Source organism: Sceloporus occidentalis, unplaced genomic scaffold, assembly GCF_023333645.1.
Source record: "Sceloporus occidentalis isolate IW3139 unplaced genomic scaffold, rSceOcc1.0.p SCAF_90, whole genome shotgun sequence".
NCBI lineage: Eukaryota > Metazoa > Chordata > Lepidosauria > Squamata > Phrynosomatidae > Sceloporus > Sceloporus occidentalis.
This window is the reverse complement of record NW_028317070.1, coordinates 3,507,145-3,531,033: the sequence shown is the minus strand read 5'-3', so window position 1 is coordinate 3,531,033 and position 23,889 is coordinate 3,507,145. Positions and strand designations below refer to the sequence as shown.

At 40.5% G+C, this 23,889-nt stretch overlaps 1 protein-coding gene across 1 annotated transcript; it reads right to left on the bottom strand.

The window, feature by feature from the left end:
• Positions 1-1,634: 1,634 nt before the first annotated feature.
• LOC149284620 (pre-mRNA-processing factor 17-like) lies at positions 1,635-23,594 on the bottom strand. The gene is made up of 15 exons (XM_089496438.1): positions 23,442-23,594; positions 9,990-10,076; positions 9,591-9,720; positions 8,992-9,075; positions 8,223-8,362; positions 7,910-8,006; positions 7,410-7,549; positions 7,037-7,111; positions 6,452-6,497; positions 5,680-5,781; positions 4,896-5,011; positions 4,016-4,149; positions 3,225-3,301; positions 2,771-2,915; positions 1,635-1,812 (listed from the first exon to the last, which is right to left on the bottom strand). The coding sequence occupies exons 1-15, from the start codon at positions 23,592-23,594 to the stop codon at positions 1,635-1,637; spliced, it is 1,704 nt and encodes a 567-aa protein (XP_089352564.1).
• Between the last annotated feature and the right edge of the window lie 295 nt (positions 23,595-23,889).

Below are 23,889 nucleotides of genomic sequence, written 5' to 3'. Positions count from 1 at the left end.
GACACCACCACAGAGGTGTGCTGCATAGAAACTGTCTGCCTAGAGGGAAAAAAAAAGCCACTTTTCATCATTTTATTGGTGTGAAGACAATATTATACCATCAAGTATCAAGTCTACATAACCTGGATAATTAAGATGGCCCTACAGTGAAGGGATATATTTATTACACACAGAACATTGAAATATATATTTATAATGGAAACATATCGAAGTGTGATCACAGACCGTATCCACGACCTATAATGTCCTCACAGCTTGGCATTCAAGTGATGTTTTATGACAAGGAACATTTTTCAATACTGGTTTTCATTTGGTACATTTATATTATGTATAATGAAAAATAGAAGGTAATAGAATCACCATTATTTATCAATTCCTAAATTGAGGTGTCACAAATTAAACCATCAGTCGAACTCCTTGTTCCTTTAGATAAATATGGCACATTTGCCTTATTTACAGGATAGGTTAGCATGGTAAGTATCCTTGATGATCAATTCACTAATAAAATTCTAAAAATTGATGTAATATTTTCTATTTGGTAATGCAAAAACACAACTGGATTGTGTTTTTTTTTTTTACATACATACATGCAGAAAATGTGAATATATACTATTTACTTGCTTGACCGAGCGTATACTAAAATAAAAGGTTGCTTTTATATAGTATTTAATAAATTAATCAGCAGTTTAGCAACTCAACAGGGTGGTACAAATTAAAGTAAACTTTAAAAAAAACATTTTTGTATTCATTGGTGACATTGCTAATTTCACAGAATATGTGTTCTTGTCAAACACAAGTGAGAAGTTTGTAGTTTGAGCTCATGCCCACCTCTTATTGCTGTGTACATGGAAACTTTGGTCCTTAGGTAGTACGGTGACTGAGAAAGTCTTGTTTGCCTCCTTTTGTCAGACAGCAAGTTGAGACGATAAGAGCAGCATTTCTAACACAGGTGAGATTGGTTAATAAGATGTGTGCACACTAGCCATTCTACTAAACCTTGGCCACATTTAGTATCCAAGTCAAACTTTACATAGAAAGCATGCCTATGTTTTTTGTTTATATTTTTAAGTAATATAATGGGTACTACACAATACTTTAAAAAGAAAATTAAAAGTTTATTTGTACTTATAAAAAGGACAATATAGCTATACACAGAGCTCATAGATGACTTACATTATGTAATGCGCCAGTCCAAGCATATATACACAATTTCACACAGTTTTATGTAAATGACCAAAACAGAACGAGTCATTTACATAATAAAAAATAAACAAATACCGGCGCAAATATCAGCTGTCAAATATACCTTTTGCCTCCAAAGAACATATAAATATTTTTACATTTTCCTCCCCACAAAATATTGGTAAAAAAATACCATGAAAATAGCTATTCTGTGACCGCGTAGCTCTTAATACCATTTAGAACAGATACACTAAATGCTAATTTCAGCTGGTCAGCCATGTTTGGTATCTGGTAGGCAGATTATAAAACTGAATACACAATGAAGATTTGGTCATATGATATTTTTAAATATCACAGATCAGATAGATTTTGGGAAAACCAGCCACAATGTCACTTTAAGAGCAGGTAATTATATATCCGATTACAAGCACACAGCTCCTGGATTGATGTCGTCAGTCCCATAGTTTGATAAGACCATCCCATCCGCATGTAATAACTTTGGATGTTTCATGAGGGTGCCAAACAGCACTGATGCAGACTTTATCATGAGCCTTCAGTCTGCTGTACAGCTTTGTGGTTTTCCAGTCCCAGATGTTCAGCTTCCCATCAGCATCACCAGAGACCACATAGCTGGAAAGAACAAAATATATATATATTTCTGTAATGTAGCTTAAATTGTCCAGTATCTTTTTTCTTTATATATAAGGAGCAAAAAGAAATAGGAAGACATGTAAAACAGTTCTGATCTGGTCAGGCCTCACTTAGACTATTGTGTACAGTTCTGGAGACCTCCATCACCAGAAGGATATTGATACATTAGAGAGATATCAGAGGAGAGCTACAAAAAATGGAAAGTGGTGTGCAAGATAAAGTGATCAGGATAGAGACTAAAAGATGTGCATGTATAGCTTGGATGAAAGAAGAGTGAGGGGAGAAGCAATTGAAACATTTAAATACTTAAAATCGATTTAACAAAGTACAGGAGGCAAGCTTATTTCAGAGGAGGAACAATGTTGGAACAAGAGGCCATGGTCTAAAACTAGAGGGTCAGATACTTAGATGTAATGTAAGGAAGTTCTACTTTACAAAGAGTAGCAGATAAATGGAACCGTCTCCAAGATGTAGTGGAGGAATTTAACCCCTTCCGTACCGGTGACGTACCTGGTACTTCCTGGTTGTACCAGGCATGTCATCGATGATGGGAGATCCAGCGTCGCTATGGATGCTGGGATCGCGAGGGGCAGCTGCAACTGACCGCTGGGTGTCCCCAGTGATCCGTAGCAGCCACTCCCCCTCAATTGCGTGCACGTGATCGCTTTGAAGCGAATCACAAGCACGGAATTAAAATATTTAAATAAAACTGCGGTCTTCAAGGGACGCCAGTACTGAAGGGGTTAAACATGCATCACATTTGAACTTGTATATACAAAATGTGTTTCTGCTTTAGAAACATCACAGGGTACCACTGCAAACCACTTAGGTCACAATTTTTTTTTTAGAAAACAAATTAGTAAGGAGACAATTCGCCATGAAATATAACTAAACAGCAACTCAGAAACAAAGAATATCCACAAAAGTTTCTACTAACCTCATATCCGGAGAAAAGTCAACCTGGCAAGCATAGCCTGCTACCATATGACCTTTGAAAATTTTCTTTTTATTCAGTCTGAATCTGTTCTGAGCTCCAAATATTAAAATTTGGTTGTCCATTGATTGGCATGCAAGCCATTTACCTGGGAATGAAAGAAGTAAAATGGTGAAAAACATTATTTTCCCACAAAAGTCCCCTGTTATGCAAACAAAAACTCTTAAGGTCTCCCTTAGCACTTCTGTGGATAAAAAGGTCTCAAGGAATTCAGGAGGCCAACATGAGAACAGCAAGCCCTTTAGTCTCTGCTTCTACATGACATTTAATTTTCTGTCACAGTGGGACTTCTTTGGATGGAATGCTTGGAACAAAAGATATGAATGGCAAAGAGAACAAATTAGCAAGCCAATAAAGAGACGTTGTTATATGCAGTCGGGGCTATTTGTTTACTCACCGTTAGGTGACAAGGTCACAGCAGGCATCGAGTGCATGCTTGGCTCTGCAATGTACTTAAAGTCCACAGGAATATCCCTTCCAAAGAAAATCGCATGTCAGTCAGGTCACACCAAATTTAGAAAGTTGAAAAGTAAAGTGGGTTTTCCCCTTTTAGGAGTCTATTACCCCCAAAGTGAACTTTATGAACACTGCAGGTAGAGGTGTGTGTTTGGTGAAAGAACTATAAATCAGAAGTGCAGCATGGTAAGTAAATATTACAGGTTTCATGTACTGTGGCTAATATAAAATAGTTCTAAACTTGTTTTTTTAAATTAGATTTCAAATCTTAAGATGCTTTTTCATAATAAAAATGAGGAAATTCTATAAGAATAAATGTTTTTAATAAAAAAAAAAAATCAATCTGAAATCACTTTTTATAGAATACAACAGAGCCACTTGGCTCTCTCACTCAATCATAACAAAAATAAGAGCACTTCTGCAAACAGCAGATTCATATGGGAACTATAGAAATCATTGTGCTATAAAAATAAGCAGTCAACAAAATTGGCTGAAACTGCTAAAGCTTAATTGAAGATGCAAATGCCGAGCCGGGATGCAAAAAAAAGAAAAGCTTGCAAGATGAAATTATTCTTCCATCTGCTAAATAAGACCATATGTTAAGTGGAAAGATAGGTGGTTTTCTGCAGGACAAACATGAAAAACAAACCTGTTCTCCCCACGATAGAGATGTTAAAAACCACACACATGTACCAGGAAATCCAATGATTTATGTGGCAGCGGGTAACTTACCACTCCCAGACTCTCAAACTCTTATCATCAGAGGTGCTCACAAAGCGCCTGTTCTCATCCACAAACGTAATGGTGTTGACAGCTCCCAGATGCCTGTCATATTCCTGAACGATCTCCCCGCTTCGAACGTCCCACTGAAATTTTAAAGCAAAGACTAGATCAGGTCTAAAGGGTACATTACTATTCATTCACTGAGCTGTCCTTATGTTCATTGGCATGAAAGGGCATTGGTAATATCACAAGTCTGCATAGTGATGGTACAAACGGGTCGGTCAGTGCTATTATCTATATGACCGGGTATGCCAGACAGATCTTTGAAATTTTAAAAATGTAAACTACTTTGCATAAAAGAAAACATGAATGTAAATGGTTAAGCTGCTCATTGAGGTTTTTATCAGTTCAACTGATGATGTTCCATTATCTCTCAGCTATTATTGCCACAGTACCTAATTTCAGTAGCAGTTTCAGGGGATAGACTGAATCTGCTCTCTGGCCTGGTCCTCATTTTTGATTCACTTGCAATAACTTCCTGCTTTTGATGTATACTACCATTCACTATTCATTTAGGCACGGATCCAGTCAACATACAAGGGCTGTGTGTGTGTGTGCTACTGTGCACCGTTGACAGGGATTGCCCCCAAAGAGTCACCATGGTACTGAACCATTCCGTAACTAAAATCCAATGCTGTGTTTCTAATGAATGGGTCTTGTAGGTTCTGTATTCAACCTGCCACTAATATGTTAAAGCTCTATAAAAGGAAGGGGATACATATTGCTTTCATCCCTATTTGAGATCCACTATCAAATAAAAGGATACTTATTACACAGATGTTTCAATTAAGATGTAAAAGGAAAAACTGTAGGACATTCAGATACTCACCTGCACTATTTTCTTATCAGACATGCCAGCCACAAACAGACTCTGTTTATCTTCATCCGGGTTAAATTTTACACAGTAAGGTACTTTCCTGTTTGTAAATCTGGAAATGCATTGACCTAAACACAAGCAATCATTCAAAAATAACATTAATAAACAGACTGTGTTGCTACAGACAGCAGAACCAAGCAGATAAGGACTAAATCCTATACACAGAAAGTGTGTTACGGCAGGAAAGTCAGAAGAGAAGATTTACGGTCACAGGCTTATAAATGAACGCCTAACAGGCTCCTTAAAGGGAAAATGCCATGACTACAACTTTTATCATAATTAGACTGATTAATTAAAACTACCTTGTGTTTTTGTATGGCAGTCAGAGCACTTGTTTTGGTGATAATTAGTGCAGAAGTTCACCGCATAGATATGTGCCTCAGAGTGCTTAAGTTAAACATCATGCCATCCCCATTATATAGATATATGGGGATGGTATTTATTACATAAATATGTTAATTATTTGAGTCTGTGAACAGTTGCATGGGTTTACTTGGTGTATAGAACTGCAAAATGAAAGATTTGGGGAAAGCGAAAAGCCTGCTCTAAGTACAAATAACAGTGAACAATGTTTTTGGTCTATTGGGAAGCAGATGATAAAAAAGGCAATTTACAGTGGCTTACTGCATACAAATACACAAAATTCGATATCAAGAAAAGCTCAAACGTACGAGATACAGGAGCACAAAATACCAGGAACGTCATGTTGCTTCCGATCAGTGGATTTTGACATTACCTGTTTCAGAATCCCACAGCTTAAGATAACGGTCGTAAGCTGCACTTAGGAACTGAGTTCCAGCATTGTTGAAGCAGATGTCTCGAACGGCTTTACTGTGCCCTGAGCAAAGAAAGAAAAGGAACCAACTGAATTACTTACTGTTGTGACACAGTCACATGGCATGTTATCAAAATAATTCGGCTCTCTCCAAGAGGCATCCTAAGCACAGTATTAACATTTCAGAAGCCTAGCTAATGTACGCTAAAAGTCGACATTCCACACGTGGCATAAACTCCACGGGGATCAGTGTGCATGGAACATTATCTTGCTCTGTGTTGAAAGTGGGGCAATTCGTTAGAAACCTATGAATCAAACCAAAATAACTTGGAGCATATATGCATCAATCCATTTTAGTAAAATAGTACTGCTATTAAAAATAAGTTTGCAATGCAACTTATACAGCAATAATACAATCAAAAGAAACAAATTAGCAATATACAGCATACATTTGTATCTGCATATTGTTAATACGCACAAGATGCTGTGTAACTTAGCAGTGGGCCAACAGGAAAGATGTATTTGGGTAGAAGTCATACTGTAGAGGGATATAAATTGAATGTGCCGGTATTTTTAATATCACTGCTAAACATTTGGCTTAAGAAGGCTTTAATAAATAATAAAAAAAAAGTAAATTATCTATTAATCTTTAAACCCGGCTGCTCCAATGTTGGGTGCACTAAAGCAAACAAGAACAATCAAGCAATCAAAAGGACTCAATGTGGCACCATACCTATGAATGTCCGTAAACATCTCCGTTCTTTGTACACTTCCCAAAGCTGTGGAAACAGAAAATAAAAGTAAAATAATCCACCTCAAAATGTTGTTCTTCCGTATTTCCCTCATCCTACTAAGGATTCTCCCCCGTCTCCTCAACCACCCTTTCAAACAATGCCCTAACCTAAGATGTCTAATTTCTAAATGATTTGGCAAAAGAATTTGCATTGTTTTTTCAAACGAAGAAAGCAATGCTATCAGTTGTGGTTATCATTAGGTAACTCTCTGGCTGCTTCTTATGCTCAGTCTCGGTATAATGAAAGCAGCCTTTTGGATACAAATTTGTGTAGTCATTTTTATTTCTGTAAAAAAACAAAACAAAAAAAAAAAAAAAAAAAAACCACAAACATCTTGGTTCTTCCCTTGATACTCAAAGTCTTACCCTTTACCTTCTAATATTCTTAATACAGCCAGATCAGAGAGTATTACAGATACCACAGCTAGCAGCCAAATTGCAGTATCATAAAACATCTCATTTTTAAACTAACCACAATTTTACTACTGACATACCTTTACTCTTAGGAATTTAGATGTTCCTTACCTTAATCTTAGAATCCATTGAGCAAGAGAGCAGCAAGTGTCCAGAATGAGGGAATAATCTCACAGCACTAACACCCTGAGAACAAATATTTAAAAGACCCAACATTTAATAATCATTTTGTCTTCAAAGCAGAAATGTAAATTTCTGTTACTAAAGAAGCATGGCCAGCTTTGAAAAATCAGATTTAGAACTCCTAGCTTGGCAGAAGTGCTGGCATTAAAGCTAGAACATAACTTAACATTTACTATTAATAAACCTGAAAGAGCCACTAAATGTACAAGCAAACTCTTAGGCATTATACAAAATAACTAAATATAAATGCATAACAACCTGGTTAGCAGTATTTTCAACAATGGGACAGAAGTGCACTAACCTTAGTATGTCCAGACCAAACATGGATCTGTTTCTTAGGAAGATAACATTTATCAGGTGCTTCAGTGGAGCGCAAGTTGACGTCGACATCTTGAGGGATATGAATATAAGATCTGCCTTGGTAGTCATACATTTCTTTGACTAATAAACGGAAGACCAGAAAAACATGAATAATGACTTGAAATGTAATGAAATGCAGGGCAGCCAAGACTTTGTAAACATAACCACAATATCACCCATGGTAGTGAAGTTGCAGTTTCAACTCACTGAAATCAGTATGCATTATGAAGAGCCAGCTCTGACACGTTTCTCCTGCTAGTTGGGCTAAGCTGACCCTACATAATATCACAAGTATTATCCCTTTCATAATGTAAAGTAGGAAAAAAAATCCAAGCCCCACTTTACACATTAAAAAGCAGCTTTGAATGACACGCGCTTGCAGATGTGAGATGGTAGATGGTTTTGGACTGAATAATGTGTTACAAAGAACTGTGGCCATACCATGCAAGATGGTCTTCTCGTCAGCTGGCTTTTCTTCTTCTTGTTTACCCCTCTTCTGCCTCTTAGCAGTGATTTCATCCAGCTCTTTCTGCTGCTCCTAATTTGGAAATTTAAATAAAGAGAGAGTGGGCAAACCTGTTATCAAGGAGTCAAAACCCGAAAGGCTTTCTGGATAACCCATAAGACATTTAACCGCGATTCCCAACATCAACTGGGAAAATAAATGGCGTCCCATAAGCAACGGAAGCCTTGATTTTAAAAATTCACGTAAACAGATTTTCACATCAAATTAGTTGTCGCTTGCATTATTTACCTCCGAGGGCTTCGCAACATCCTTCTCATCGATATATTTAGCCCAAGGACCAAGGAAGCCATCTATGTCTGACGCATCACTTCCTTTTACTTTTTTCCGTTTTTCTGATTTCTTCAGATTGGTTTCAAACACCGTTAATCCTAGGAGTAAAAGACCGTAAAGCATGAGTTTACAGAAATCAATACAATAAGGAATAAGTAGGGCTACGTACGAGAGATAATTACTTAATTTAGATGAGAGATCTTTAGGCCTAAATATGGAATTCTAATCTAATGTTACATTCAGTTCACATAATTAACCTCAATCATTTCCTTTCCCCCCCCAAGCACAACAGTGACAGTACTTTGTGTAAAAACTGCTGGATTACATTCTCATGCTTTGCTTATTTAACTTCAAAATGTTACAGGCTTGTGGTAGGTGACCCGAAGTTCAGACAAGTGCTTTATATGTAAGTAAAACTTGCAAGATGTAATACAATGTACACAGCGAAGGGTAGATAAGAGATGTCCTCTTATAGACAATGGATATGCAAGAATATTACATCACACAATAGGGCCAGTGCCAGATCTTTGAAGATGACTGGGACATTCTCACAATGCGGGACAATGAATAATTACATATTTGTATGCAGGAAATGTCAAAGTTTATTAAGCCTGCTCTTGTTCGACTCAAAGAAGCACGGATATGCGATGATGTAAGAGCAATTTAAGGTGTATAGATGCACGCGTCGGTTGACAGAGAGAAAAAAAATGGGAAGCATGACTGTCACCTTGATTCTTTTCCGCATCATCCACTGAACCAATATATTTATTGGCCGTTTCTTGAGTATCTATCGTGGGATCGAGGGCATAGCCTACAACAGAAGACATGGTTGTTACATTTTTACAATTGCGACAGTAAACATGTTATGTTACTGAAGTCCAACAATAAAGTGGCCCTCAGTATTAAACTGTTCTGTGAAACTATGGAAAAGTGGAAGCAGCCCACAACAGTACATTCTTTGCTTGCAATTTTTCCACAACAAATGTGGACAATATGCCGATAGAATGATACTCTAGCCATCCAGACTACAAAGGACTTTTGTATAAGCACAAAGTTGACTGGGGAAAAAGAGCCGCCTTGTGGACGTCAACACATAAGATGTCAAGCCTGGGATTTAACTAAATATGACAATTTCACAGAATTAGTCTTTTTAAATATATATTGCTTGCTTCAAATTTATTAGACTAAGACAAAAGACACTAAAAAAAGCTCAGCGGATTTCATTAGAAGTTGGGTAAGAATACATACCAATCTAAAATCCACCCCACAAACCCTAACCACAGGCACACGTCTATACACATATACTTAAACACGTCTGTTTCATACCATAAGTTGCAAACGTTCGCCTCTGCTGTTCAAACATGAAGTCATTGACGTGAGCTGGTTCCGCGTACCCAGAGAGCATGTTTCTTGGTGCAGCCATCTGCTGTGTTTTGAAAGGATTATTGGGTCCAAACTGCATTTAGAACGATATAAAATATCAGTATTCATTGCATTAATGAATGTAGTACTGCTCACCTCAAACATGAATTCTGAAGGATGGTTACACTATATTCTGAAGGATGGTTACCAAGTATTCTAGCAAGAAACCACCACTCTGGGGACTTCATTTAGCACAAAAAATATGGAGATCTTAGAAGACAGCTTTTTTTTTTTTTTAGGAGCCAGGAAAGGATGGTTTGCATAGAGATAAAACAGCAAAAAAAGAAAGTAATACAGGCTTACCTCGGGTGCAAACATGGTTTCATAGGTAGGATTAAACTGGACTTCCTTGATGGAAGGGTCCAGATGAACGCCAGCTTCCACATCTTCCTGCAAAATAGCGCACACACATTCAATTATTTACACTCTGCTTGCCAAAAAGGGACACCATTATCAACATAAAAAAAAAAAAATACTGTACATTAACAGTAGGTTAAGGAAGGCTATATTCTGTGATTCCATTGTGATATAAGATGTGTTTCCTCCTGTAAACTAGAGGTCTGAAAAGTCAGAGGGGGGAAAAAAATAAAATAGTAATTTCTCCATTTTCGTTTGTGAATTTAACACTGAAGCACATAATTAGTACTGTCGAGAAAGGTTATTATAGCTTGGGTTCCAGTTACAGCAATTAGACAGTGCTCTTTACTACCGTCTAAGTATGGGGTGTGTATTGTGTTAGCCTTTATATATAAAAAATAAATTGTTCAATGAAAATAAACATTTGGCTTTCTAAAGATATATGCCATGATAATACTGAAAATAAAGAATGAAGGGTAAAGCAAAGCTGAACGTAACAAACAAATACATATCATCTAAACCATTACTACACATGGGATTTTGTTACTCTGCCCATTAAGGTAGTCACGGCCATACGGACCAACGCACTAGCAGCCTGTTCTGCGGGTCGGACACACGGACACACACACGATCCGCAAATTTAATTCCTGGTTTCCTTGCACTCCTAAAATTAGACAGAAAATAGTTGTCCTGTCTTTCTGAGCTCATTAAATCAAGAGTACTGACCTATTTGGCTTGAATTAGGGCTGCAACAACTAATCGATAAAATCGATAATGAAAATCGTTGCCAACGAATTTCATTATCGATTAGTTGAATCGATTTTTATTGATTATAAAATGAGGGTTTTTTCAGAGCAAACGCTCTGAAAAATACCCCTCATTATATAAACCGTTTCAGTGACTCACAGCAGCAGCTCCTACTTACCAGCCCCTCCCTGTAATCACTGTGACAACTGGCCCCGCCCCCTTCCTTATCCCAGAAGGCCAGAACCACATGGCTGTGACACTCATCTAACTGTAAGTATAACATTAATATTTGGGCTGCTGAAAGTTAGGGGAGGTAGGGGTTAATTTAGGGGCAGTTATGGTTAATGGAGTGTTTAGGGTTAATTTAGGGGCAGTTATGGTTAATGGGGTGTTTAGGGGCAGCTATGGTTAATGGGGTGTTTAGGGTTAATTTAGGAGCAGCTGTGGTTAATGGGGTGTTTGGGGTTAATTTGAGGCAGTTGTGGTTAATGGTGTATTTAGGGTAGTTGTTTTGATGGGGTATTTAGAGTTAATTTAGGGGTAGTTATGGTTAATGGGGTGTTTAGGGTTAATTCAATGATGAGGACTGAGGGTTAATTTGATTAATTTAATAAAGTTAACTTAAGGCGCAGTTAGAGGTAAAGGGGGGCAGACTAAGGGGAATCTAAATCCTGGGGGCAGTGAAGATTCACCCAGTACTTATTTATAAAAGTATGGTGTCAGTGTGCTGTGAACGGGTCTGTGACCCAGCGTGGCACGGAGCGTGCCACGGAGGCAGCGTGGCGTGGCATATGTGGGAGGCAGCGTGGAGTGGCATATGTGGGAGGCAGCGTGGCGTGGCATATGTGGGAGGCAGCGTGGAGTGGCATATGTGGGAGGCAGCGTGGAGTGGCATATGTGGGAGGCAGCGTGGAGTGGCATATGTGGGAGGCAGCGTGGCATGTCTGGGAGGCAGCGTGGCAAGCCTGGGCTCAAATGTGCATCAATTGGGGGGGCTGGTTGGGAAATAAAGACAAGAAATGCATTTTATCAAAGTTTTTTTTAATTCTGCTGTTTTTATTTAACATCATTTGTTTATTAAATTATTTTAAATAAATGAAAAATTTACATTTTTTTTATCCGATTAATCGACAAAATAATCGGCCAACTAATCGATTATGAAAATAATCGTTAGTTGCAGCCCTAGCTTGAATCTCATTACAGCTGGTAATGTCTAAAGCATGCAAACTATGTTTACTAGTATAAAGTATATTTTTGTCACTACTAATGCAAATGTCACTAATGCAAATCACTCTCAGTCACACCATCATACATTCATTGCCAAAAATAATGCGCACGCACAAAAAAATACCTTGGTCGACCAAACTGGACACATCTCCCACTCCTCGTCTACTGCAGGGTCACGTGATGTGATGTCACGTCACCCCCCACACACACACATACAAAAGTAGCTTCCTGGGGACTTATAGGAAAAGGATCCAATGCAGCTGATTTACTCTCCCTTCACTAATCTATGATGCAAATAGAGATATACTTGGCACTGCGTACATACTGTACTTGCCTTTATTCTGTGGGCTTGAGGAGCCATAATTGTAAGACTGACGCCAATTTCAAAATGGTCACTTGGCTGACCAAATCAAGTCATCAGCTTATACACTAATGGTTATTCTTATCTAAAAAAATATGTTTTGTAAGTTGTCATTGCGTAATGTTCCCGTTAAATTAAGTGTCACGATGATAAGAGACTCTGATGTCACAAACACATAAATCCCTCTCCCAGAGTAATGAGGTTAATATAGTTACATAGTTATATGGGCTGAAAAAAGACATGCGTCCATCATGTTCAGCCTTTCCTATATCTGTTAATTTGTTGCTGTTGAAGAAGGCGATAAACCCTGGTTTCGCTCTTTCCAATTTTGCACTAACCAGGGAAAAAAAATTCCTTCTTGATCCCAAAATGGCAGTCAGATTTCTCCTTGGATCAATAAGCTGTTTCCCCATAATGACAAATTATATCCCTGAATATTATGTTTTTCCAAGTATCCATCCAGTTGCGGTTTAAACGTCTGTACAGACTCCGATAAAACTACCTCTGCAGGCAGAGAATTCCACATCCTTATTGTCCTTACTGTAAAAAACCCTTTCCTCTGCTTTAGACTAAATCTCCTTTCTTCCAATCTGAACGCATGACCACGTGTCCTATGCATAGTCCTGTTTATGAACAGATTTCCACACAATGGTTTGTATTGGCCCCGAATATATTTATATAATGTTATCGTATCCCCTCTGAGGCGACATTTTTCTAAACTAAATAGATTTAAATTTAACCTCTCTTCATAACTATAGTACTCCATTCCTTTTATTAATTTTGTAGCCGCTGCACCCTTTCTAGTGCTATGATATCCTTCTTTAGAATAGGTGCCCAAAATTGCACAGCATATTCGAGGTGTGTTCTTACCATTGATTTATACTGGCCTTAGCAACCGCAGACTGACATTGCACATTGTTGCCTAGTTTGTTGTCTATAACAAATCCAAAATCCTTCTCATTTGTCGTTACCCCTAATTAGGGTGTCGGTTGCTTGTGTGTTCCGTTACATTTATCTACATTGAATTTCATCTGCCATTTGTGTGCCCAGTCCCCCAGTCTATCTAGATCCCTCTGCAGCACAGTAATATCCTGCTCGCCCTGTATAACTTTACCTAGTTTAGTGTCATCTGCAAACACAGAAACATGACTTTCAACGCCTATAAATATGTTGAATAAAATTGGTCCCAGAACAGAACCCTGAGGGACACCACTTACCACTTTTGACCAGCTTGAAAATTTACCATTTATAACAACTCTCTGTTCTCTATCTCTAAGCCAATGTTCTACCCAAGAACAAGAATTTGCATCTAGACCAATTTCCTTCAGTTTGAATACTAACCTATTGTGTGGAACCGTGTCAAACGCCTTGGCAAAATCCAAGTAGATTACATCCACTGCAACCCCCTGATCGACACTTCTACTTACTTCTTCATGGAATGCAATTAAATTAGTTTGACAGGACCTATGTTTCATAAAACCATGCTGATTTTTGCCAATACTGTTCTTCCCTATGAATTCCTGAATATTATCCCTTAATATACTTTCCCAACCACAGAAGTTAAACTCACAGGTCTATAATTTCCAGGCACAGAGTTTTGAATGGTGCTGGAGGTGTAGAAAGAGATCCAAATAAACACCTGTAGTAAGATATCTATGGTGTTCTCAGACTAGAAGGAAAAGACTGGTAAATAAAATGACATGTAATGAGTAGTTCTTGTAAGCAACATCTGGTGCTTTACAGAAATAATGTGTGACATTAACCATATCAAGCTTATTGATCCATCTGAAAAGCAACACAAACTATGCATTAATATGTGCAGTCCTTTGGATTTTAAATATATAGCTGAGTGTACACCAGACAATTCACAAGTTTCTTTAAACAATTACATATTTTTGGCTTCTTTTCCCCACATTGTAGAAAAAAACAAACGAAATGTAAATATAATTAAAAAATATTTATTGGGACAGTGATGTCACCATGGCATCAAAAAAGTAGATGAGAGCCATACTCAACAGTGCAAAAATAAAAACAAAGACATACATACATTTTGTTCCCTAATTGCCCCTTTAGCGCTAATAAAATAAAAACAAAAATTATATATATATATATATATATATGTGTATATATATATATATATATATATATATATACACACACACACACACACACACATCACTTGAGCCAATAGTATTAAAAAGTATGTAATATAGGGTAATTTGTATTGTAAGCATGCATGTGGCCCTCTGGAACGTAATCAGTAGATGTTGTTGAACTTATTCTTACATTCAAGGGGTATGACAAGACTAGAATTGACAGATTAAGACAAACTGATACATTAGGTGGAGAGGCCCTGCTTGAAAGTTTACAATCCCGAGGTGGGTCACTGTTTAGCTGTGGCACCTACAGAATAGAATTAAGCAAAATTTCATATATATTTTTTTGTATGTTAGTATAGAGTTTGTTTTTTTTAAATCTATTATCACCAATAATTGTTGTTTTATGTATTTCTATGATTTTAAAAGAACTTCCGAGCAAAAGGATGTATAGTTTGTGTGGGTTCAGGAAATAAGGAACACAATCATTCAAATAATGCTCATGGTGGATAAAAGCACACGCCTGAATATTTACTGAAAAAGGCCCTACATTAACAACAGTTTACACATCACTTTCAGAAATCTTACTCACTAGACTAACGGGAGAAAACAACCTTATGGCCATTATGCCACTAACAACGGTTACTCTTTTCCCAGGTCAATAACAGAAATCAGGCTTTATTGAAAAATCCGATTGACATTAAATGTTCTGAAAAGGGAAGTAAAAAAATAAAATCAGCCTCAACAAAATGGAAAGATGTGAACTGCCAAGCGTGGGAGAGAACAGACAAGCTTTCAAGTTAGCAGCACGTTGCCAAGGTGACACGTTTAAAAGAACTTCGGGAAATAATATATTTATATAAAATAGATTTTCCGGTAACATGTAAAGAGGCTTTTAAAGTGTATTTATCCACATTTTTTAAAAATAGTGTAAAGTGAAAAGTGCTCTATATAAATAGCTCAGAATGGGAATTTAAGGTGACAGCACAGCGACTAGGGCACAGTACTCTAGCGGCGCAACACAAACCCCGTCCGTATCGGCACATAAGAGCCTGAATTCAGGGAGCAGCCGCGGGAAAAGGTTGTCAAGCAATACCTGCTGCCTTGCATTTCCACCTCCGAGTGCCGGGGTCGTGAGAAACTAAATGCTCGGCCCCCCTCGAGCACAAAGGATAAAAAACACTAGAGCGCTCTCTCAACTTCCACGCACTATATACTGAAACAATTCATGCCTTAGCAAAATCTCCCTGCAAGGACAAAAGCCACATACATGAAAACAAAATGCTGTTCCTAACACTTCATAGAAGCCAGTTTAGTGACCACGTATGATGTGAACAGCTCTTAAACTAGTGTGGTTAATAAATGAACTTAAAATTACATTTTATTAGATGCACTTTGGACTGCATTTCATTTTAATCCACTTGGTGCAAGAATCCATATTGTACAAATCCACTAGGCTGCTCTTTATTTGGTGATACATAAACCAGTAGTTACCAATTATAATAAATAAAAGAAATGGACAAATCCCAAGTATTAGGTAGCCATGGTTCGGATGCAACGCTTCAATAATGACCCCCCCCCCCATTTACTGAACATAATTGGATTTCAAAGTAATGTAATCCCGTTTCCCGCCAAAACGCGTGTTAGGTGACTTTTCGGAAGCCGGTCCGGTACAAGGAAGCACATCAACCAGGCCTTTTTTCTCCCAGTCAGGCTTTTCGGTTTTATCCCATTCCTGTTACCAGTAACAGGGAATTTATATTACGGCGGTGTCCCTGCTTGTGAATTGGTAGATATTTGGGCACACTGGCTGGAACAGTAAGACACTGGCTGATTAACTTTTGTTAATAAAAGTCATGTCTTAAAAGATTGCTTTTTTCCTTACTACATCACCTTGATTTTTTATTCTATTCTTTTATAGGATGGCAGTCATTGTTATTTTAAGAAATGTTAAGGGTATCAATATACACAAAACATGGACACACAAAAACATGACATGAGCTTTAAAATGGCATGAACCCGAATAGCAATGTAATACAAAGTAAGTGTTTCTAAATCACACTTACAAGCAGCTTCACCAAGAACAGTTTATTATACACGCACACATATCTGTCTAATTTATATATCCCTAATAATTCACCTCGTAGCAATAATAAAAAATATTTAATTCACAAATTTCAGTCCATCCACAGAGATTTTTTTTTTTCAATTCCGTTTATTGAACCACAACGGCACAGTCACAAAGTGAATGAGCGTACCAGGAACATAGGTACAATCATACAGAGGTGAACGATACATGACTTGAAACAAAATCAAAAGACAATAGGCAAAAAGGCATACATGACAAATTACCCATATCCATAGCGACAGAGCGTCACCAGGTAAGCAGCACAGTATGAGGTCCGATAGAGAAAACAAAAGTAGTGTATGCAAAGGTCTGTGAGGATCGAATAAGCACTGGCAGTAATCGTGTGCATACCGCCTCAGCGTGTGGAATCACAAAAAGCGAGGTGAAAAATAAAACAAACGAAAATGACCCAGAAACAAAATAATAAGAAAACAACACCGTCAAACGTGAGCGGCATCGACAGCAATATAAAAAATGAAAGAAAAAGTCGAAAGCAATAAGTAACCAAGAGTATAGGGGAGTGTGTGTGTGCGCGAGGTAGGGAGAGCTGAGCTCTCAGAGAGACGGTGGAGCATCTACACCCACTATGGTAGGGAACTGCGAAGACAGGAGGAAGGTCTTCCAACGAAACCAACGCAGTTCGTGTTTATGCGACAAGCCCTTAGAAGCCATAACCAGGGACTCCATGTGACAAATAAAGTTAATCTTCTGTAGCCAGAGCCTAATCGGAGGTGTGGAATGGGATTTCCAGAGCTGAGGAATTAGGGCCCTGGCTGCGTTCAAAAAGTGTAGGGTCAGGGAACGCTTATACCGACCAATCGGAATAGGAGGGGCCTGTAGCAGAAGCAGCTGAGGCGTCAACTGGTAGTCAGGGTCACAAACCTCTTTGATAACCGCAAACACAGTAGACCAGAATGGACGTACCAAGGGACAATCCCGCCAAATGTGAACATAGGAACCTGTGTGCGACTCACAGCACCAACACTGCGCCGAAACCTGAGGCAAGAACTTGTGGAGTTCCGCTGGTACCCCGTACCATCTGGTGAGTATCTTAAATGCCAGTTCTTGCGTTTTACTAGAAATGGACCCCTTGTGAGTAAGGTACGCAATGTTACTCCACTCCTGGTCCGAGAATTGGACCCCCAGCTCGTTCTCCCAGAAACTATAATAATACGGTTTGGTCTTACAAGTGGTGTCCAGCAGGGCTAAATATAAGAGAGACAGGAGGTGAGGGGTCTCCTTGCCAACATCACATAGGGATTCAAAGGCCGTGAGAGGACGCAGCACCCGGGGATCTCTGAGCAAGCCTGAAACAAAATGTCTAAGTTGGATATAAAAGAAATTAAAGTGTTTGGGAACAGGACGGAGTTTGCAAAGATCAAGAAGTGGGCGCAAAGAGGAACCCGCGAGGACATGATGCAGCCGGAGCACACAGGTCCCGGCTGGCAACAATGCCCTCAGGTGTGCAAGAGACAGACCTGGGACAAAAGCCGGATTATGTGAGATGGGCGTGAGGGGGCCAGGATGTGTAAGGAGATGACCCCTGGAGAGGACTCTCTTAAGAACCTTCAAGGTAGGTGAAATGGTAGGGTGATGTGGGATGAGCGGGAGGCGTAGTGGCTCAGGGACCCAAGGTATAACGGAGATATGTTGGTCAAAAATCGAATGTTCCATACTGATCCAGAGTTTAGGCGTAAAGATGGACCACTCGACAAGCCGCCGAAGATGGGAGGCCATCCAATAAAGCTCAATATTAGGGAGCCCCATACCACCTGACAATTTTGGTCTAGTCAAATGAGAATAAGAGAGCCTAGGGGCCCTACCTCTCCAAACATAACCAGTAAAAATCCTATGACAGGCCCTAAAGAACAACCTCGGTAAGAAAATGGGGAGGGTCTGAATGGGATAAAGCAATCTAGGGAGGACATTCATTTTAAGGACACCCATTCTACCATACCAGGAGAGATGGGGGAACGACCATCTCCTCAAGTCGGAGTCAATGGAGCGGAGAAGTCTGGTGAAATGGAGAGGCGAGGTCGGAAAGGTCAGGGGAAATAAAAAGACCAAGGTATTTAATGTTATCGGCACGCCAATGAAAGGGAAAGGAAGTAATACAGCGGGCGCGGAGCGATTCGTCTACATTAAGCCCAAGGACGTTGGATTTTTGGAGGTTTATCTTTTAATTAGAAAGGGTCCGGAATGCACGCAATTCAGCGAGCAGGTGGGAGATGGATGCAGGTGGATCTTGAAAGAAGCAGAGCACATCATCTGCATAGGCCATAACTTTATGATCCACGCCCCCTATCCGTAAGCCCCAGATGTTGGGATTCAGACGAATAGCAGTAAGCAATGGCTCCATGGACAAGATGAACAATAAAGGGGAGAGGGGGCACCCCTGACAAGTGCCATTCGACAGGGCGACCCGGCCCGACAGGACACCATTCACCCTGACGACGGAGTGGTGTACAGAGACCTAATTAGGGACAAATAAAACGGGCCCAAGAACTACTTTAGCCAACACCGCAAATAAGAAGGGCCAGGCCACCCTGTCAAAGGCCTTCTCCGCGTCCATAGGCAGTAAGACAGAGGGAGTTTTGTGGTATTGAGAGTGCGCAATGAGATTAAGTAGATGAATCGTATTATCCCGTGCCTCCCTACCAGGAACAAAGCCCACCTGGTCAAGGTGGACAAGGGAGGGAATCAGGAGCTGAAGCCTAAGCGCCAGTATCTTAGCCAACAATTTCAGATCGGTATTTATGAGCGAAATTGGCTGGTAACTGCCACAGCATTCATTATCCCTGCCGGGCTTGGGGACCACAGTGATTACAGCAGTATTAGAAGAAGGGTGTAAGGGTGAGCCATCAGAAAGGACTCCAAAGAGCTTCAACAAATGATGGCCCAGCACAGGGAAGAATTTCCTATAATATACCAGGGTGAAACCATCCGGCCCCGGGCATTTGCCCCGCGGCAGCAGCTTCAGGGCCTGATCCAGCTCCTCCAAGGTAATAGGGGCATCCAATGCCGCCCTATCATCCCTGGAAATACGAATTTTCTGATAGTTGGATAGATATGAGTCTATGGCAGCCTGTATGGAGCCATCTGAAGAGGATGGCAGATTGTACAACTTTTGGTAAAAGGACTGAAAGCATTGCGCGATTTTCTCAGAGTGATAGTGGAGGGTCCCTTGCATGTCACGTATTTTAGGTATGTATGTGGTCGAACGTTTATGTCGGAGTGCCCTGGCCAGAGACTTTCCAGGCTTATCCCCCAGCTCATAAAAGTGTTTCAGGCAGGAAGTTGCGCTTAACTTTATCATTTAAAAGGGAAGCCAGGTGATCACGTAATGTCTGCAATTGGAGAAGGAGAGCCCCATCACCAGTGCGCTTATGGCGCATTTCCAATTGAGCAATGCGTTGGTTAAAACTTAAAATAGAAGCTAATTCCAATTATTTGTTTCGAGAACCCAATTTCATCAGGTGGCCCCGGATGACCGATTTATGGGCCTCCCAGACAGGAGGGAAGGGGGTGTCAGGAGAGATGTTCTCCTGGAAGTAATTGCGAAGGTGACTGGACAGGTCAGCAACATCCCGAGGATTCCCCAGAAGGTTGTCACTTAGGCGCCAAGACCATAGTCTCGTAGGCAGGCTGGGGAGGGAGAGGGACAGACAGACAGGGGCATGACCACTTAAAGATTGAATCCCAATATCTGTCTTAAAAAGAAGAGACAGGTGGTGGTGGGAGAGAAAAAAACATATCAATTCTGGTGTAACGTTTATGGAGAGCCGAAAAGTAAGTATAGTCACGATCCCTAGGGTGCTGCGCCCTCCACACATCAACCAACTGGTTGAGGTGCAAGTGCCTCTTAACCTTGTTAATGCTAGAAAAGGAAATGTGAGAAGTCGAGGCCGAGCAGTCCAAGGCAGGATTCAGGACCATATTAAAGTCTCCACCAAGGATGGTGAGGCCCTCTTGAAAGGTAGACAACTTATTTAAGAATTGCACTATAAACGCAGCTTGATTCTTATTTGGGGCATACAGGTTAGCCATAGTGACCTTTTGTTGACCAATAAAACATTTAATAAAGAGACAGCGTCCCTCAGGGTCCCGCCAAACCTCCAGCTCCTTAAAGGGAATGTCTTTGTGAATCAAGATGGCGACCCCTTTGGTTTTGGAGTCCGGACTACTGGCATAGTAGACCGAATGGAAATATCTATCACACAACTTAAATTGTTTGGAGGCCAGAAAATGTGTTTCTTGAATGTAAGCGACCTTAGTTTTCAGGGAGCGTAAGACATATAACAATTTGAAGCGCTGCTGTGGCTTATTAAGCCCCCTAACATTGAGAGAGGTAAAACGTATCAACTCAGGAGACATGGAGAGATCGGCAGGGTCCCTTCAGTAGTGACGTCGACACCGCTCAACAAAAAAAAGAAAAAGAGTAAACCAAAACAATATAACAAATAACCAAACCAAGACGAAGCAATCGTCAAATGCAATAGCATTGAAGAATGAGCCAGTAGATCGAAAATACGATCTAAGACCAGGACCGCCAGGCAGGGCGCCTGGGGACGGCGGGCTCCGGCAGGGCAGCAGAGGCCAACAAGCATACCCCCCCAAAAAAAACAAACAAAAAAAAAAAAAACAAACAAACAAAAAACGAGAAACAAATTCAGAGCAGATACCCTCATTGGTATGTAATAGAGGTGATGAAGACCACCGAACAGGAGAAATAAGGAGAAACAACTATAGTGGAGAATGAGACACGTGTACGACATGACGCAACCACGGAAACAAGCCAAAAAAAATTAAAAAAATATTAAAGGAAAAAAAAAGGCAACGTAAAGGGTGAGGACAAAAAGACCTCCACAGCGACATAAACCATAACTTGCCCTCTCAGGGGTGGACAGTCGGGACCCGGTCGATGCACCCGGACGAAACTGAAAAGCAAAACGTCTCAATAAGGTAAGACCGTAGAAACATGGCGACGCGGGGACAGTCCAGATCCAGACACTGGGCACAAAGAGTTAGGCGAGAGGAGGAGACGAGCAATGCCGGTGTCAATGAGGTAGGAGCTTGTGGAGACATCTTGAAGCTTCACCGATGGGATGATGGGAGCGTGGACATTCAGGCAGGTGACTGAGCCTTCGAATGGCGCTGACGCTTACGGCGCTGTGGACCCGGAGTCCAGGCCCGGGCAGGATCAGACAAGCGCGGTGGTGCTGCAAAGCTGTACTCCCAATCCTCCACAAGTACCTGAGGGAGGTCCAGGCGATCAAGAAAGTCCGGTACATCGGACGCCTGCCGAATAGAGAAAGTACGGCCATCCCTCCTGACCAACAGAGCCGCTGGGAATCCCCACTGATACGGAGTAGGTCAGTAATGGGACGCAGATAGCGCCTAAACTGCAGCGTTTGCGGCGATAGGTCAGGAAAGAGCTAAATTTTATGGCCTTCCCAGGAGACTGAATTCATTGGCCGATAGCGTGCCAAGATGGATTCTTTGACAGGGAAGTCATGCATCCGGCAAATGATGTCGCAAGGCGGTTGTGTGTCATCCGATCGCGGTCTAAGGGCTCTATGAGCCCGGTCAAATTTGACCAGGCAGACCAGCAACAGCAAAAAGAGCCCCCACAAGCCCTTTGATGACTCCTGTAGGCATGGAAGCCTACAGGAGTCATCAAATAGACTCCTCCCTGCAATGGCTGGTCTATAGACCAACAATTGCGTCCCAGCTGCCAGAGACAGCTTCAGGGACAGGGGGAGAGGGTTCTTCGGTCTCCACATGAGTGTGGAGACCAGCCCCAACCCTCCCCTGCTGCCTGATTGCTCCATGAGCGTGACAGTGCAGCGTTACACAATTGTGGCATTGAAGGGGTTATCACATTTGTGGCATTGCAGGGGTTAACATTTGTCCCCACAAGCTTGTGGGGACTAAATATCAGTCTATACTGTGCTCCAATGGAACATCAGCATTGAAAGAGTTAAAAAAAATTATCAAAAAAATGTAAAAGAAAAAAAAAAAACAGCACTGACCTGGAAGTCCAGGGTGCTTCCAGGTCACATGCTGTGAGTTTAGTAAGTGGGCTGATGATGATCAAATCACACCTGACTCCTACCTTTTTTAGCTGGCTCCTAGATTCCCAACAAATTTGTCAAGCCCTGCCCTAAATCCCTCTAGATCGTAGGCCGATTTGAGCAGGGCCCTCCTCAAATTGTTATGTCACATACTACTTGTTATGTCCTGTCTACCCATTGTACAGCACTACAGAATTTGATGGTGCTATATAAAATAATAATAATAATAATGTATAATTCATAACAACTCTTCCTGGCAGGGCATATTATGACTGAATGATGGGGTGCATTTTAACATTATCTGATAAAGCTTACAGTTACCTACTGAATGACTGTAGAAGAGTGCAGCCATCAGAGCCACACCAATGCCCCAAGAGACTAAGCGCTGTGAGGGAGGCTGGGGAGGACTTATCGAGTACAGACATGGAAGCTTGCACTAAGTAAAGTTTTGAACTCCCTTGTTTTTCTCTCAGAACCTGCCGCAAATGGTTATTTTTCATCCCCTACATACAGGCACTAGGATACTGGTAAAAAATTTAACTGGTCTACAGTACAAAACAGGCCATGAGGTCCAATTCAAGAACAACATGAAAAGTGTGTGTATGTATGTATGTATGTATATATATATATATATATATATATAGCCCGGGAACGACGTTTGTACGAGACAAGATCTGATTTTACATTAAAAAACGTGGATAGCGTTCTGTAGAGTTACACTCAGCTAACCCTCTTCCAGCATGTCTCCGGCCCCTCTGGACTCACCTTTACTGCCACCTCGGGTGCAGAATCCACTATCTTTAAAGCACCAGCTCCTGGCGGCAACGGTTTAAGATGAATACCGCTTTCTTGCTCCTCAGCCTCTGGTTCTGACTCGGAACCGCTGCTGTACGAAACAAGAGCGCTTGCTGCCGCCATTATTTCCCAGGAAGTACGTCAAGAAAGCTTCGCCGCGCAGCAGCTTGGGAGACGAAGAGTGCATGAAACGCACCACTGTTTGTCCGTTCATACACTTTTAAATAAAGTTTGGAGAGAAAAAAAAGTGGTTTGTATACCTTTGCTTCGTATTGAGACCCACCGAGTTATGTAGAGGAATGCATATGTTCAGTTCATAGTACATACACACCAATTACACAAGGCTCATCGTAAAAACTTCCACGTTACATAATTGGCCAAGTACACCTACTGTGGTTTTTTCCTAACTTTAACCCCT

Excerpts from the sequence above, each read along its gene's own strand:
- LOC149284620 (XM_089496438.1), bottom strand. The coding sequence starts at position 23,594 with ATGGCGGCAGCAAGCGCTCTTGTTTCGTACAGCAGCGGTTCCGAGTCA. Across the intron at positions 6,498-7,036 it reads CAATGGATTCTAAGATTAAG|CTTTGGGAAGTGTACAAAGA; the intron begins GTAAGGAACATC and ends CTGTTTCCACAG. Across the intron at positions 4,150-4,895 it reads CTGATAAGAAAATAGTGCAG|TGGGACGTTCGAAGCGGGGA; the intron begins GTGAGTATCTGA and ends TTAAAATTTCAG.